The sequence below is a fragment of the Carettochelys insculpta genome, chromosome 1, assembly GCF_033958435.1.
Source record: "Carettochelys insculpta isolate YL-2023 chromosome 1, ASM3395843v1, whole genome shotgun sequence".
In the NCBI taxonomy this organism is placed as follows: Eukaryota; Metazoa; Chordata; order Testudines; family Carettochelyidae; genus Carettochelys; species Carettochelys insculpta.
The window spans coordinates 268,437,022-268,449,522 of NC_134137.1; the positions used below are offsets into that span (position 1 = coordinate 268,437,022).

A 12,501-nucleotide genomic window follows, 5' to 3' on the forward strand; every position below is an offset into this window, starting at 1 on the left:
GGTTTTTTAATCTGCCTCACAACGTTCTCTCTTTCCATTTGCCCAGGGTAAGGGATTTTTCTCCCTTTTGACAGGTGAGCAAAATATCACGAAGTTACATTATCATTATCTTGGTAAAGAGCGGGTAAGCAGGTTTCTTTTTTTCACTTGGGCTGGTAATTTTTAAGAATAATTTATTGTACAAGGCATCAGTGTGAGCATTAGGGACCCTGCAGGTGCTGCCTCACCCGTGGGCTTGAATTGTTTTCCATCATATGCAGGGTTTAGTAGTAGTAGTAGACATCCTTCAGTCTGCATAGACTATGGATCGCGCCCTTTATAGTTTCAATTGAGGACTTCATTTACAGCGTCTATTGTGACTATGAAGACCCACACGAGAGTGACAGTCCTTGCTGCATCTCTTGCAGATGTGGTGGGTGTCTGGCAAGTCCTTAGTGTGCTTCCTGTGTGCTCGCTTCTCCTCTGCTAGCTGTCTGATCCTCATCTCGCCCTTCTGAAGGCCCTTCTGTAACCCCTGCCTCCATCTGCTGCGGTCATCTGCTAGTTCTTCCCAGTTGTCCAGCTCGATGTCTACCTCTCTGAGGTCTCTCTTGCAGACATCTTTGTAGCGCAACTGGGGGCATCCGGGAGGTCTTTTGCCACAGGCTAGCTCACCATACAGGATGTCTTTTGGAATCCTTCCATCATTCATCCTGTGGACGTGGCCAAGCCAGCAACCTGAGGAGGGTGTGCATGGTTGGGATTCCAGCTTGCTCAAGGATGGCTGTGTTGGTCACTCTGTCCTTCCATGATATTCCAAGGATGCGCCTGAGGCAGCGCAAGTTGAAAACATTCAGCCTCTTTTCCTGGAGGGCATACAGGGTCCAAGTCTCGCTGCCATAAAGGAGGGTGCTGAGGATGCAGGCTCTGTAGACTTGCATTTTGGTGTGAGTGTACAGCTTGTTGTTATTCCACACTCTCTTGCTGAGTCTGGACAGAGTCGTGGCTGCTTTTCCGATTCTCCTATGTAGCTCGGTGTCCAACGACAGGGTGTCAGTGATGGTGGACCCGAGGTACACGAACTCATGGATGACCTCTAACGTATAGTTGTCAATGCTGATTGATGGGGATTCAGCAACATCCTGACCGAGTACATTTGTCTTCTTTAGGCTGATGGTAAGCCCAAAGTCCTTGCACGCTTTGGAGAACTGATCCAGCAGTTTTTGAAGCTGGTCTTCTGTGTGAGACACTACAGCAGCATCGTCTGCGAACAGCATGTCTCTGATGAGGACTTCCCGCACCTTAGACTTAGCTTTCACCTTGCAAGATTAAACAGTTTCCCATCAGATCTTGTGTGTAGCAAGATGCCCTCTGTTGAAGATCCAAAGGCGTGCTTTAGGAGGAGTGCGAAGAAGATCCCGAACAACGTCGGAGCAAGCACGCATCCTTGTTTGATGCCGCTCTGAAAGCATCCGATAATGCGCCGTCATATTGGATGGGTCCTCTCATGTCTTCGTGGAATGACTGGATCATCTTGAGTAACCGTGGAGGACAGCCTATCTTCTGGAGCAGTTTGAACAGACCATCCCTGCTGACCAAGTCAAAGGCCTTGGTCAAGTCGATGAAGGCTACGTAGAGTGGCTTCCTCTGCTCCCTGCGCTTCTCCGGTTTATAGTTTGTTTTAATGCACTGCTTGCCCCTATACAAATTGTTCCAGAACCCTGGCGAAAGGAGGACTCTCATGGATGAAGACAGACAGTGGAGGTGTTGGGTATACATGTTCAGAACCACTAAGCCCGCATCAATACCGCCCCCCCTTTCTGGAAGGGGTACGGTAATGAGCAGAGCAGAATATGCAAATGAGGCATGGCTTAAAATATCTTGCACCTTATTTGCATATTCCTGAAAGATCTCACTTCCGGAAGATCCCCTCCCAGAAGCAAACCTGCCGTGTAGGTGGGGCTCCATCAGAAGGACCCCTGTTTCCTTCCAAAGAAGCCCCATCTACACAGCAGTTTTTGCTTCTGGAAGGGGATCTTCCAGAAGAGAGATTTCACGGGAATATGCAATTGAGGTGAGAAATATTTAAATCTGTGCCTCATTTGCATCTTCCACTCCGCTCATTACCATGCCTCTTCCAGAAAAGTGGGGCTGGTGTAGACATGGCCTGAGTTGCTGCCAGAAAGCATTTACTATATACTCAATAGCCCACTTCAGTAATGTAGTAATAATAGTCAGCTGCACTTCTCGGGTAGGTGAAGGCACTGTGTGTCTTTAGTCTCATTCCTTGCCCCAGCCTCAAGTTGTACAGACTGCTGATATAATCTTGTTTTGCTGTTAGCCTTGATCTCCTATGGACTTGTGTAATCTATGTCCCAAGGTAACTGGGAAGGGAAGTTACGTCATTATGCTCACTGGGCAATTCTTTTTTTCCTAGGTGTTTAAATTCAACATGACGACTATAATTTATACAATAGCATGTTTCATAAGAGCCGTAGAGAATTCTTCTTTTACCTGGCACCATCCTGGAAACTGAGATTAGCTGGAAACCTTTATTTTAAGATTCAAACTCCAGTAAACTGAAGTTAGGACAATTCTGATGTGAAGTATTTTGGTCTTAGTCCAACAATGTACAAGTTTGTTAACTTTTGGGGTAAGCTTCAATAATTACCTATTCACCCAGGACTTTTCTAAACATCATAAGGATGTGGGGATGGTGTATGTCTTTTATCTTCTGGAAGAAGAAGAAGAAGAAGAAGAAGAAGAAGTTGGGGAACCACTATTGGGTTTAGAGATGGAATTTGCAGGAAGTTCTGGCAGGGGCATGAAGAGACAAAGAAGAGAGTTAGGACGATGGAGAAAAATTGTTCTTCTTGGCCTCTGAGGACAGCACAAGGAGCAATGGGCTTCAACTGCAGCAAGGGACATTTAGGTTGGACATTAGGAAAAACTTACTGTCAGGGTGGTTAAACTCTGGACTAAATTGCACAGGGATGCTGTGGAATCTCCATCACTGGAGATATTTCAGAGCAGGTTAGACAAATACCTATCAGAGATGGTCAAGAGACTCAGGACAGTGCTTGGCCCTGCCATAAGGGCAGGGGACTGGACTAGGTGACCTACCACGGTCACTTCCAGTTGTAGGGTTCTACGAGTCTTTACGATTTTATATAAAATGCTCCCCACTATCTGGCAGCAGGCAATGTAAGTATTTGACATCTAATTTTTATTTTTAGGATGAAGAAGAGCAAAAAACCAACAGACTTCCATAGAAATAAAATCCAGATCAGTGATCACTATATCTCTCATAACAATCTTACATTGTTTACTAGACATTTTGTGTACATCATCATTGTGGTTTTTCACCAGTAAGAAACATAATATGGATTTACTGTTGCAATAAAAAGAGCTCATCTTCTAAATTGCTTTTTAGAACAGGTTTGCCTTAGGAATCATTAAGGATTTTTTTAAAGTTAATGACAATATACATTATTTTCTTTCCTCAAATGCTGAGACAATGGTGACAGGAAAAAAAGATCCGAAAGAGGCATAAAACAATCCAAAATAACATTTTCACCAGTACAAAGAGATTTTTATATTTACATATATATATATAATCTGATCTCTTTTGTCTAGGGTCCATCAGACTCACATCTTAAGTTTATTAATAGAAATTCCACTTCACCAAATCATAGCCATCATCTTGTTATAATTCTCATCAGCCCACTGATGGAGTCTGTAATTGCTTTAATTACAGCTGAAATCTACCAGCAGGAGTTTACAAGAGGCTGTCAGAACCTGAATTAAAATTCAGTTCATCTCAATTCTGTTGCTGGAAGAAGTGATGTTGAGCAGAAGAAACAGGGAGGGGTGGGGGAGAGAGATGGTACATCTACCTTTCTCCAGTAAAACAAGCAAAGCAATTAAAAGGCTTGGCATCCTGTAATTACCAGGGAGTCCTGTATTATAGAGTGAGCTACAGATTTGTTACACAACAAACAGACTGCTTGTCATTTACCATGAGTAATGAGCCAGATGCACGAGCAAGACTCTATTAAACTGTTACTGCAAGCAGCAGTGTCCTGCATTGATTAATGATTCCACGTATCATCAAGGAAAAGGACTTCATTTTTAAGCATGTGGCTCATTGTCATCAATGATACCAATGTGACTGGCTGGCTGTTTGACACTCTGAATGAGGCAATTAAATCACTGAATGAGAGACATGATTATGTTATCTGCATGGAGCGCAGAGGGCTTTGCATGATTTGCCTGCAAAGGCAAATGTATCTGCTTTTTGACTACTCTAGGTTAAAGGTTCAACTCCTACAGGCAATATGATGAATCCAATAATTAAACATCTGACTGAAAAATTTAAGTCAATTATGGAATCTTTAAAAATGAGTAAAACAAAATTAAAATACATAAGCCTGGAACTTTTTCTAGTATTAGCTCTGTTACAGACACCTGGCAAAAGAAAGAAAGAACTCAGTCAGACATACTGACTTACAGGCTTCTCGCAGTTTTTCCTTGTCATAATGCAGCCCCTCGTACTCTTGTAAACTAATCCTGTTCACTCGGATCCGCAGGCGATCTGGGATAGAGTGGGGACTGCAAAAGAAAAAAACATTCTGTTGGAAATGGGTAAAGTCTCAGAGTGAAAAAGGGGATAGAGTATAAGGAGATTATAAACTTTTCTGAATGAGAAGCAGGAGAAAGCAGAAACCTCAACAAAACCAATACCCCATAGGCACAGAGTTTTCCATCAGAAGAGTTGAGTTTTTAACAGATTATAACAACTGTCCACTACAGACTGATGTGACCAGAATGTCTTAGAGGACCAAGGGTTCTTGCTTGGTATGTAGTCTGGAATCCCATTTTTTTCTGATCTCTGTCACTTTCAGTGTGATGCCCCCACAAACTTTCCAAGAGAAAGCTGGTGGTTGTGTGCCTGGCTGCAATCCACTGGAGGTCAATGTGACTGCAAAAGTATAACTGCGGGTAGAATACCACTCTCCAAATCCTTGTCATGGCTCTGAGAACATAGGCCTAACTCTCAGGACTTGTCATTAAGCATCTCTTGGTTAACATGGCTCAGGCTGTTGCTACACTACTAATGTCCCATCTGAGAGGGCATGGTAATGAAGCAATTCAAAGCAGGCTAATGAGGCACTGGCATGCATATTCAGCACCTTGTTAGCATAATGATAGCAGCACAAACAAACGTCGAACTTCAGATTGACAGTGAAGATGGGGGCAGCTTCGAAAAAAGCGCCCCACTTGGCCATTCCCTTACTCCCACAAAACTAGATTGGAGTAAGGGACTGTCCAAGTGGGGTGCTTATTTCAAAGCTGCCCCTGCTTTCACTGTCAAGATGAAGTTCGATGTTTGTTTGCACAATCACCATTATGCTAATGAGGCACTGAATATGCATGTCAGCACCTCATCAGCCTGCTTCGGATTGCTTCATTACCATGCCCCCTCTGACAGGACAATGGTAGTGTAGCAGCAGGCTAAGAGTCAGATTTTCAAAAGGTTCTAAGCCCCTACAGATGCAGGTGGGCACCTGGCAGGGTTTCAAACATGACTATGCAGGTTTGATGCCTCATTTGTTTGATTTCAATGGAATTTAGGTACCTAACCTGTTCAAGCATTCTTGAAAATCCTACTGAGCATCTATCTGCATCTTTAGGTGCCTCAATATTGCAGAAAATTTGGCACTAAGGGTCTTATTTTGGCTCCATGGTTACCTCCATCTGACCCTGACCTAGCATTTTATTCTACCATTCAAAGGGCCACTGACTGAGATCTAACTTAACCTGGCCACCGTTACATCCGGAAAATAGAAATTTTTCTTTTCTTTTTTAGCTCTTTTTTTTAAAAAATAATATCCCATATTTCAGGCTATTTGCTCTAACAACAGAAAGAGTGTGGTAGGACAAAAGAAGTAGTTCTTCAGGCTACATGGAGCAGAGGATTAGAGCACTACTCTTTCTCCCTAGGCAATCTGGCTGGTGATCTCATCCCAGAGCCCAGTGGACAGCTTATAATATTAAGTGTAATTTACAGCCTCCGATCAGGAAAGACCTAAGATTAGCATAGCAGGGGTTGCCATACATCTGTTGCAAGATGCTACAACAGAAGGTTTTTGAAGATCAGCAAGTTAGGAATGGGGGCGTAAATTGAACATCTGCATTGACATAATTGACAATGATCTGTCAAGGAAACCCTTCTCATAGTACAAGTGTGCCATACACAGTCAGTCAATCAACTGATCAATGCAATCATGCTTTACATACAAAAATGAATTAAATTTAACAGCATCCTGTGTGATGAGTTATATCTATTTTATTTCTGGGGAAACTGAGTCATGGGGAATTTAAATGACTTCTCTACGGTCACGTAATGGAGGACAAAGTTAGGAATCAGTTCCTTGTCCTGTGTGTTACCAAAGTACTTGCACTCAGTAAGAGGCCAGTGATATCAGTCTGGCCATGCTGCTAGTACCTAATAGACACATGTTCTTCCAAAATTTAAAATATTACACATGCGTGTATTTTTATAAGGAGATATGTCTTGTCTACCTTATTAAGTTTTCTACTTGGTCCTTCTCATTTTCACTGATCTACAGAAACTCTTTTGCCTGTTGGAAACCCAGTCTCAACACTACCTGTCTCTCAGAAAGGTAAATGTTGTGTAAGTGTGTTGTTATGCTTTTGTCTGAAAATACAGCTGACTTAGCAAAACATGTTATCTCTGACCTGCCTTGCTAAATCTACCGAGATGGCAATTAGCAAGTATTTCAGAGCCAGCTTCTCATATGCTTTTGGTCTATTTGTATAAGCAGCTGTGTCACCTCTGGGTAGATGAAAAGAAAGAACTCAGGAAAGAAGTCCCAGTTAAGGAAACACCTTAGGCACCAGAGTCTTTGCCTGGAAAGTGACAGAAAATAATGATTTCAGGGTTCTTCTGTAACTAGAGAATAAGACAACACACTGGAAAGCGCTTGATCAAAGAATCTCCTGTTCTATACAGCCATTTCTGTAACAATGATACAAACCTCCTGAAAATACATAAGGTACAACTTATTAGAAATCACAGATAGCAGCAGGAGTGATGTTTTTCGTAACATACAGGCTACTAACATTTCTCCTGTGTTGACTGACAGGAGCTGTGGTGTCCAGGTGCCCAAAGATGTCAGTTGCCCTTGCACAAGCTAAGCTTGTCATGGTTTATTTGACAGACAGATGGGGCTCATAGGCTCCAGCACAGCTTCAGGGGACATCCTTCTAACTGAACTGGTATTATGACATTTTCTTCTAGCCAGCTCTCTCCATCTGCAGTTTTTACAGTTAGGCAGACCAGTGCAGAGACAGTTCTTCAGACCAAGGGGAGTTGGTGAGCACATAGATGAGACAATATCTCTCTAATTAGATTTTGTCCCTTTTTGTCAAAGAAATTTAGTGTCAGACAGCTGGTGGCTGTGAAACAAATAAGGTAGTCTGAGCAACCATGTTCCCTTGCAAGACATATAAAATACTGGTTTCCAAAATGAAAAATTGCCCTGGATTTTCTTTTTAGCAACAGAAAAGAAAAGAAAAGTTTAAGTCTGGGACTACAAGAATTGAACTGCAATTGCAGGGTCTCTGTCCAAGGGAAAGAAAACCCCTTTCAGTAAATGCATTTGCATTTACAAAAAGTGAGATTTGACAGTCCTGAAAACTGGCATCTTTTGTCCCTCACATGCACAGGAAGTGCTGGCTTCCCCATTATGTACTGCGCTTTAACATTAATATAAGGGCCACCTCTGTGATTATAAAGAGAATTTAGTCTCCCAGAATATTAATGCACAATCTAGGGACTGTGCACAAACCCAAGAGTTGGGTGGGGAGTTGTCAGCCCTTTGCTCTCTTTACAGTCAGGCTGTGGGGAGGGGCAGGGCATTTGCCACACTTCTATCTATTGTGACTTAGAGTCACACTATAGGTAAAAGGCTGAGAGCCGCTGTCCTATCCCATATATTCTTCTTGATGAAACTGCCCATAAGGAGTTCAATTATGCAGGTGGTTTGTGCAACATAGGCTGCTTCTACACATGCCACCTCCCATCAGAGGGGACATGTTAATGAGGCAATTTGGAGCAGCCTAATGGGGTGCTAATGTGCATATTCAGCGTTTTATTAGCATCATGGTGGCCACGCAAATTCTGAAGTGCAGACTTCAAGTTGCAGATGGACAGTGAAGATGGGGGCAGCTTCGAAATAAGCGCCCTACTTCAACACTCCCTTACTCCCACAGAACTTGATCGGAGTAAGGGAATGTCAAAGTGGGGTGCTTATTTCAAAGCATCCCCCATCTACACAGTCAATCTGCAATTCGAAGTCTGCACATTGAAATTCATGTGGCTGCCATTATGCTAATGAGGTGCTGAATATGCACTTCAGCATTCCATTAGCCTGCTTCCAATTACTTCATTACTGTGCCACCTCTGATGGGAGGTGGCATGTGTAGAAGCAACCACAGACGCCAGTTTACCAGGCACTCAACTGCAATGACATATCACATGGCTGTTTGGTAGCAAAATCCAAACTTGAACTGTTGAACTTCAGTTTTCCGATTGCTCCCATGACCATCATTTCTGAGCTCCACAAAACATTAATTTATCCTCACAACACCCCTGAGCAGTAACTAAGCATCACTATCCTCATTCTTGAGAGGAGGGAAATGAGGTAGAGAAAGATTAAATGATTTTTTCAAAGACACCCAGAAAAGATCTGGTAGATTCAGGAATGGAGCGCCACTCTCCCAAGACACAAGCCAATAGCTTATTGGCAAGGCCATCCAGCAGCTGCCTGAACTTTTGAATAGGGCCCGTGGTCAGTGGAAAACTGGCATTTTGATTAAATAAAATTTTCCACAAGCATTGTCTACTTTCTGTAGAAAATTTTCATTTTGTTGTTGTTGAAAACTGAGATTGAAAAACAAAATCTTTTTTTTTAATTTCCATGGAAAATCTCAAAAATATCCAGAGAAAAGGTAAAATGAAATTATTTTTCTTTATTTTCATCTAAATATTTTGGGGTGGGGGCAGGAGCTTGCAGGGAAATCAGCCAGCTTTTCTCTTTAGTTCCCCAGGACACAGAAAACTCTGAGGAATTATCCATCAAAAACAAGGCTTTGTTCATTATGATCTCTTTTAGGGGTAAGAATATTGAGATGGTAAAGCAATTTATGGTAAAAGTAACTTTGGTAGTCCTCAGATTGTGCTGTGGGCAGCCAGCCTAGCTGCAGTCCAGAAATAGCATTGCTTGTGTTGGTTAATGTCCTTGTGGTAGTGGATAAATACCTTATGTCCTTGATGTTTCTTTTGATGCACCATCTGCCTCTGACTCTTTGACTACAAGATTTTTGGTATCACGCCTGTCAGTTTAGGAAGGGTAGACAAGACAACCCATGTGGCTCCCCTATGTACTTTTACACAGATCCAGAGGGGACAGTTGGGTGGTGATTCATTTACCCAAGGGTCATGGTCTTATGGGGTACTGCTGGATTCTATTTTGTCAACCTTCCTAGTTAACAGGGATATGATGCCAACAGGAAGGTTCATATGACAACATGGTCTGAAGTTCCTTTCAACCTCTACATATCCATCTAAACTCACCCACCTGAGCGATTGACCCAATGACTGGAGTTTGGCAGACACTCATAAACAGGGCAAGAGTCAAGGACTTCAGTCTTAAACCCCTGTCTGCAGGGCCCTCAAGAGTCAGTAACTGGTGCCCAGTGAGCCAGTGACCTGCTCACAAAACTTGAAGCTGAGCTCTGGGGCAAGGTCTACCCTACAAAGTTATTTCAGGATAACAGCTGTTATTTTGAAATATCTTTGCTAGCATCTAGACTATGAACATGCTATGTTGAAATAAATTCAAAATAGAAGGTGCATTATTTTGAAATTGGAAACCCTCATTGCAGTAGGAATAACGCCTTTGTTTTGAAATAGCTATAAATAGGCACTTTTAAGATGAAGAATATTGCTATTTCAAAATAAGCCATAGTGGCGCTCAATGGCAGTATTTCAAAATAGGCTCAATGTGTCCGGAAATTCTGTTCTGATATAGCTGGGTGCTGTTTTGAAATGCATTTTCTGTGTAGCTCTGTTGTTTCCAAATGACATAATAAGATCTTATTTTGAAATAGCCCAGTAGTGTAGCTGTAGCCTGACAGAGGACTCCAGTCCTGAGATATGATTGGCAAACTGCTGAATGTCCCGATTGGTTCCCTGCTTTCATTAAAACCAAGGTGAGGAATGGAAAATCATCTGTGCTGCCTCCTCTGCACTGTCTACACCTGCTGCCTGATTCTGGCCTTCTGGTACCCTGACACCAGCATCTCAGTTCACTGTCTAGCACTATCACAGATTCTGACCCCCAGTATCTCACCTAGCCTTGCTCTGACTGACCATGAGGTCAGACTGGCCACACCCCGTCATGACACAGAGTTATTTTTTTTACCAAAATATCTGCCCTTTTTATACCAGTAAAAGTGCTTCATGCCAATGCAACTGTGCCAACAGTAAGAGACAGGGGCAGCAGGGTTGGTGCTGCTTTAACTACACCAGCATGCTCAATGCATTACAAGTTTTGACTGTAGCAAATAACTTAGTCAACTGCTCATTTTCTACATCTGTTGAATAGAGCACTAGAATCTCATAAGCCCTGGCTTGAGTTCAAACCCTTTACCTTCCATGTCCCTTTAGCATCCACGGCTATGTCTACAGTACAGAGTTTTGCAGACAGAACAGAGACTGTCGACAAAAAAGCTGTGTAGACACTCCGGGGAAGTGGGGAGAGGCTTTTGTCACCAGAGCTGATCAAAAAGATCAATCCGCTTTTATGTATAGATGTGATCTGTCAGAAGAAGTTTTGTCGGAACATCTCTTCTGACAGCAACTTCTGTAGACAGATGCTTCTAGTGTAGACATAGCCTACATGAATGAGTTCATACTATTGGCTTATATCCAGACAATAGCCTCCGCGCCAAAATCCACCATAACATCCCAACCCATCTCTGCATGAAGTCCAGGGAATGAAAAGGCACATAGAGAAAGATACCTTCTCACACCTACACCTGGTCCTACCATGTCAATGCTGGCACGCACATTAGTAGTGCTGTTTTGGGCCAGGTTTCGCTGGTCCTACTTGTACCAAATCTTTTCTGTAAGTTAGAAATGGGGAAGGGACCCCAAAATGCAAGAAGTCCAACCAATATTTCCATATTCAGACCCAGAACTGGAAGGCTACGGCTACACTACGGCGATCTTTTGAAAGATCTCTTCTGAAAACCCTTCTTTTGAAAGAGTTCATCCACACACAAAAAAGTGGATCGAAAAAATCAATCCACTCTTTCAATAGAGAGTGCCCACAAAGCCCCCGCTCTTTCAAAAACGGGCCACAGATCAAAAAATCCGGTACAATGAGAACTGCACTTTAAAAAAAAAGGCCCCCGGGGCATCTACATACTTTTTTCTGAAAGAATCTTTTGGAAAAAGGTGCTCTTCCTCATCTGGGAAAGGAAGAGGGCTGCCCAAAAAGTACTGTATTCTTCCAATTTCATATTGAAAGAATGTGTTGTGTGTCTAGACGCTTCATGTGATTTTTCAAAAGAACCCTGGCTTTTTAAAAACAATTTGGCTAGTGTAGACATAGCCAAAGAGTGAAATGAGATTTATAACCAATGGCAAGTCTGAAATAGTCTTTGAAGATCAGGGAAGGCATAGTGGGGGGGAAAAAACAAGCTACACAACTCCTTCTACCACAAGAAACACCTTTTCACAGTAATAAGATATGAAAGTGTTTTCCAAATACTATAAAAAGCATTGCTTTAATTATATGGGGCGTGTTTGAATTTGTTTCTACACAACAAAAAACAAACATATAGCCGAGCAATATACTATTTGACTTCAGGGGACATAATTCCTTTCCATCTTAGTCACTAGAGTGCAGGTTAGCTGGTACGAATTGACACTGCTGCTTTTTCCCCTAAAAAAAAAAGAAGTGTAGCACTCAGATGCATATTTCAAAAATAAGCTACAGTAGGTAAAATATGCAGCCTGCCAGAAACAGGACATGCCATTTTATCCATGTTGAAAATGAATGACAACACTACCTCCTTGGAAAAAAGAGCTCTCTGGTAGCCCTAAGCTCATATTGAAAGTTGCAGTGCTAATACTTTCTCAGGAGCAATGTTTTTATGCAATAAACAATATTTAGTCATATCTAGCACATCCAGAGTTTAACAAGGTATTCACAGTGAACTTACCCACACTGTCATCAATTACTTGAAAACACACTTCCATTTCTAAAAAAACTGTTCATTTAAAATTAATGTGATGCTTACTATTTACTACTGCAACTGTTTCCAGTATTCACTGTTCATAATTCACGCACATGCAATGAGATTAACCACTGGTATGGTTGGTATAGTTGTTGCCACCTGATTGCATGATCACCAGTCTTTTGGGAT

The 12,501-nt window shown here is 42.2% G+C and overlaps 1 protein-coding gene across 2 annotated transcripts in view; it reads right to left on the minus strand.

The window, feature by feature from the left end:
* The window catches only part of DGKI (diacylglycerol kinase iota), a 319,904-nt gene that overhangs the window by 89,058 nt on the left and 218,345 nt on the right, over window positions 1-12,501 (minus strand). For both annotated transcript variants that reach the window (XM_074983801.1, XM_074983800.1), the window contains one exon: window positions 4,490-4,590. In XM_074983801.1, the coding sequence (XP_074839902.1) occupies window positions 4,490-4,590 (101 nt within the window). The remainder of the gene's footprint in view (window positions 1-4,489; window positions 4,591-12,501) is intronic.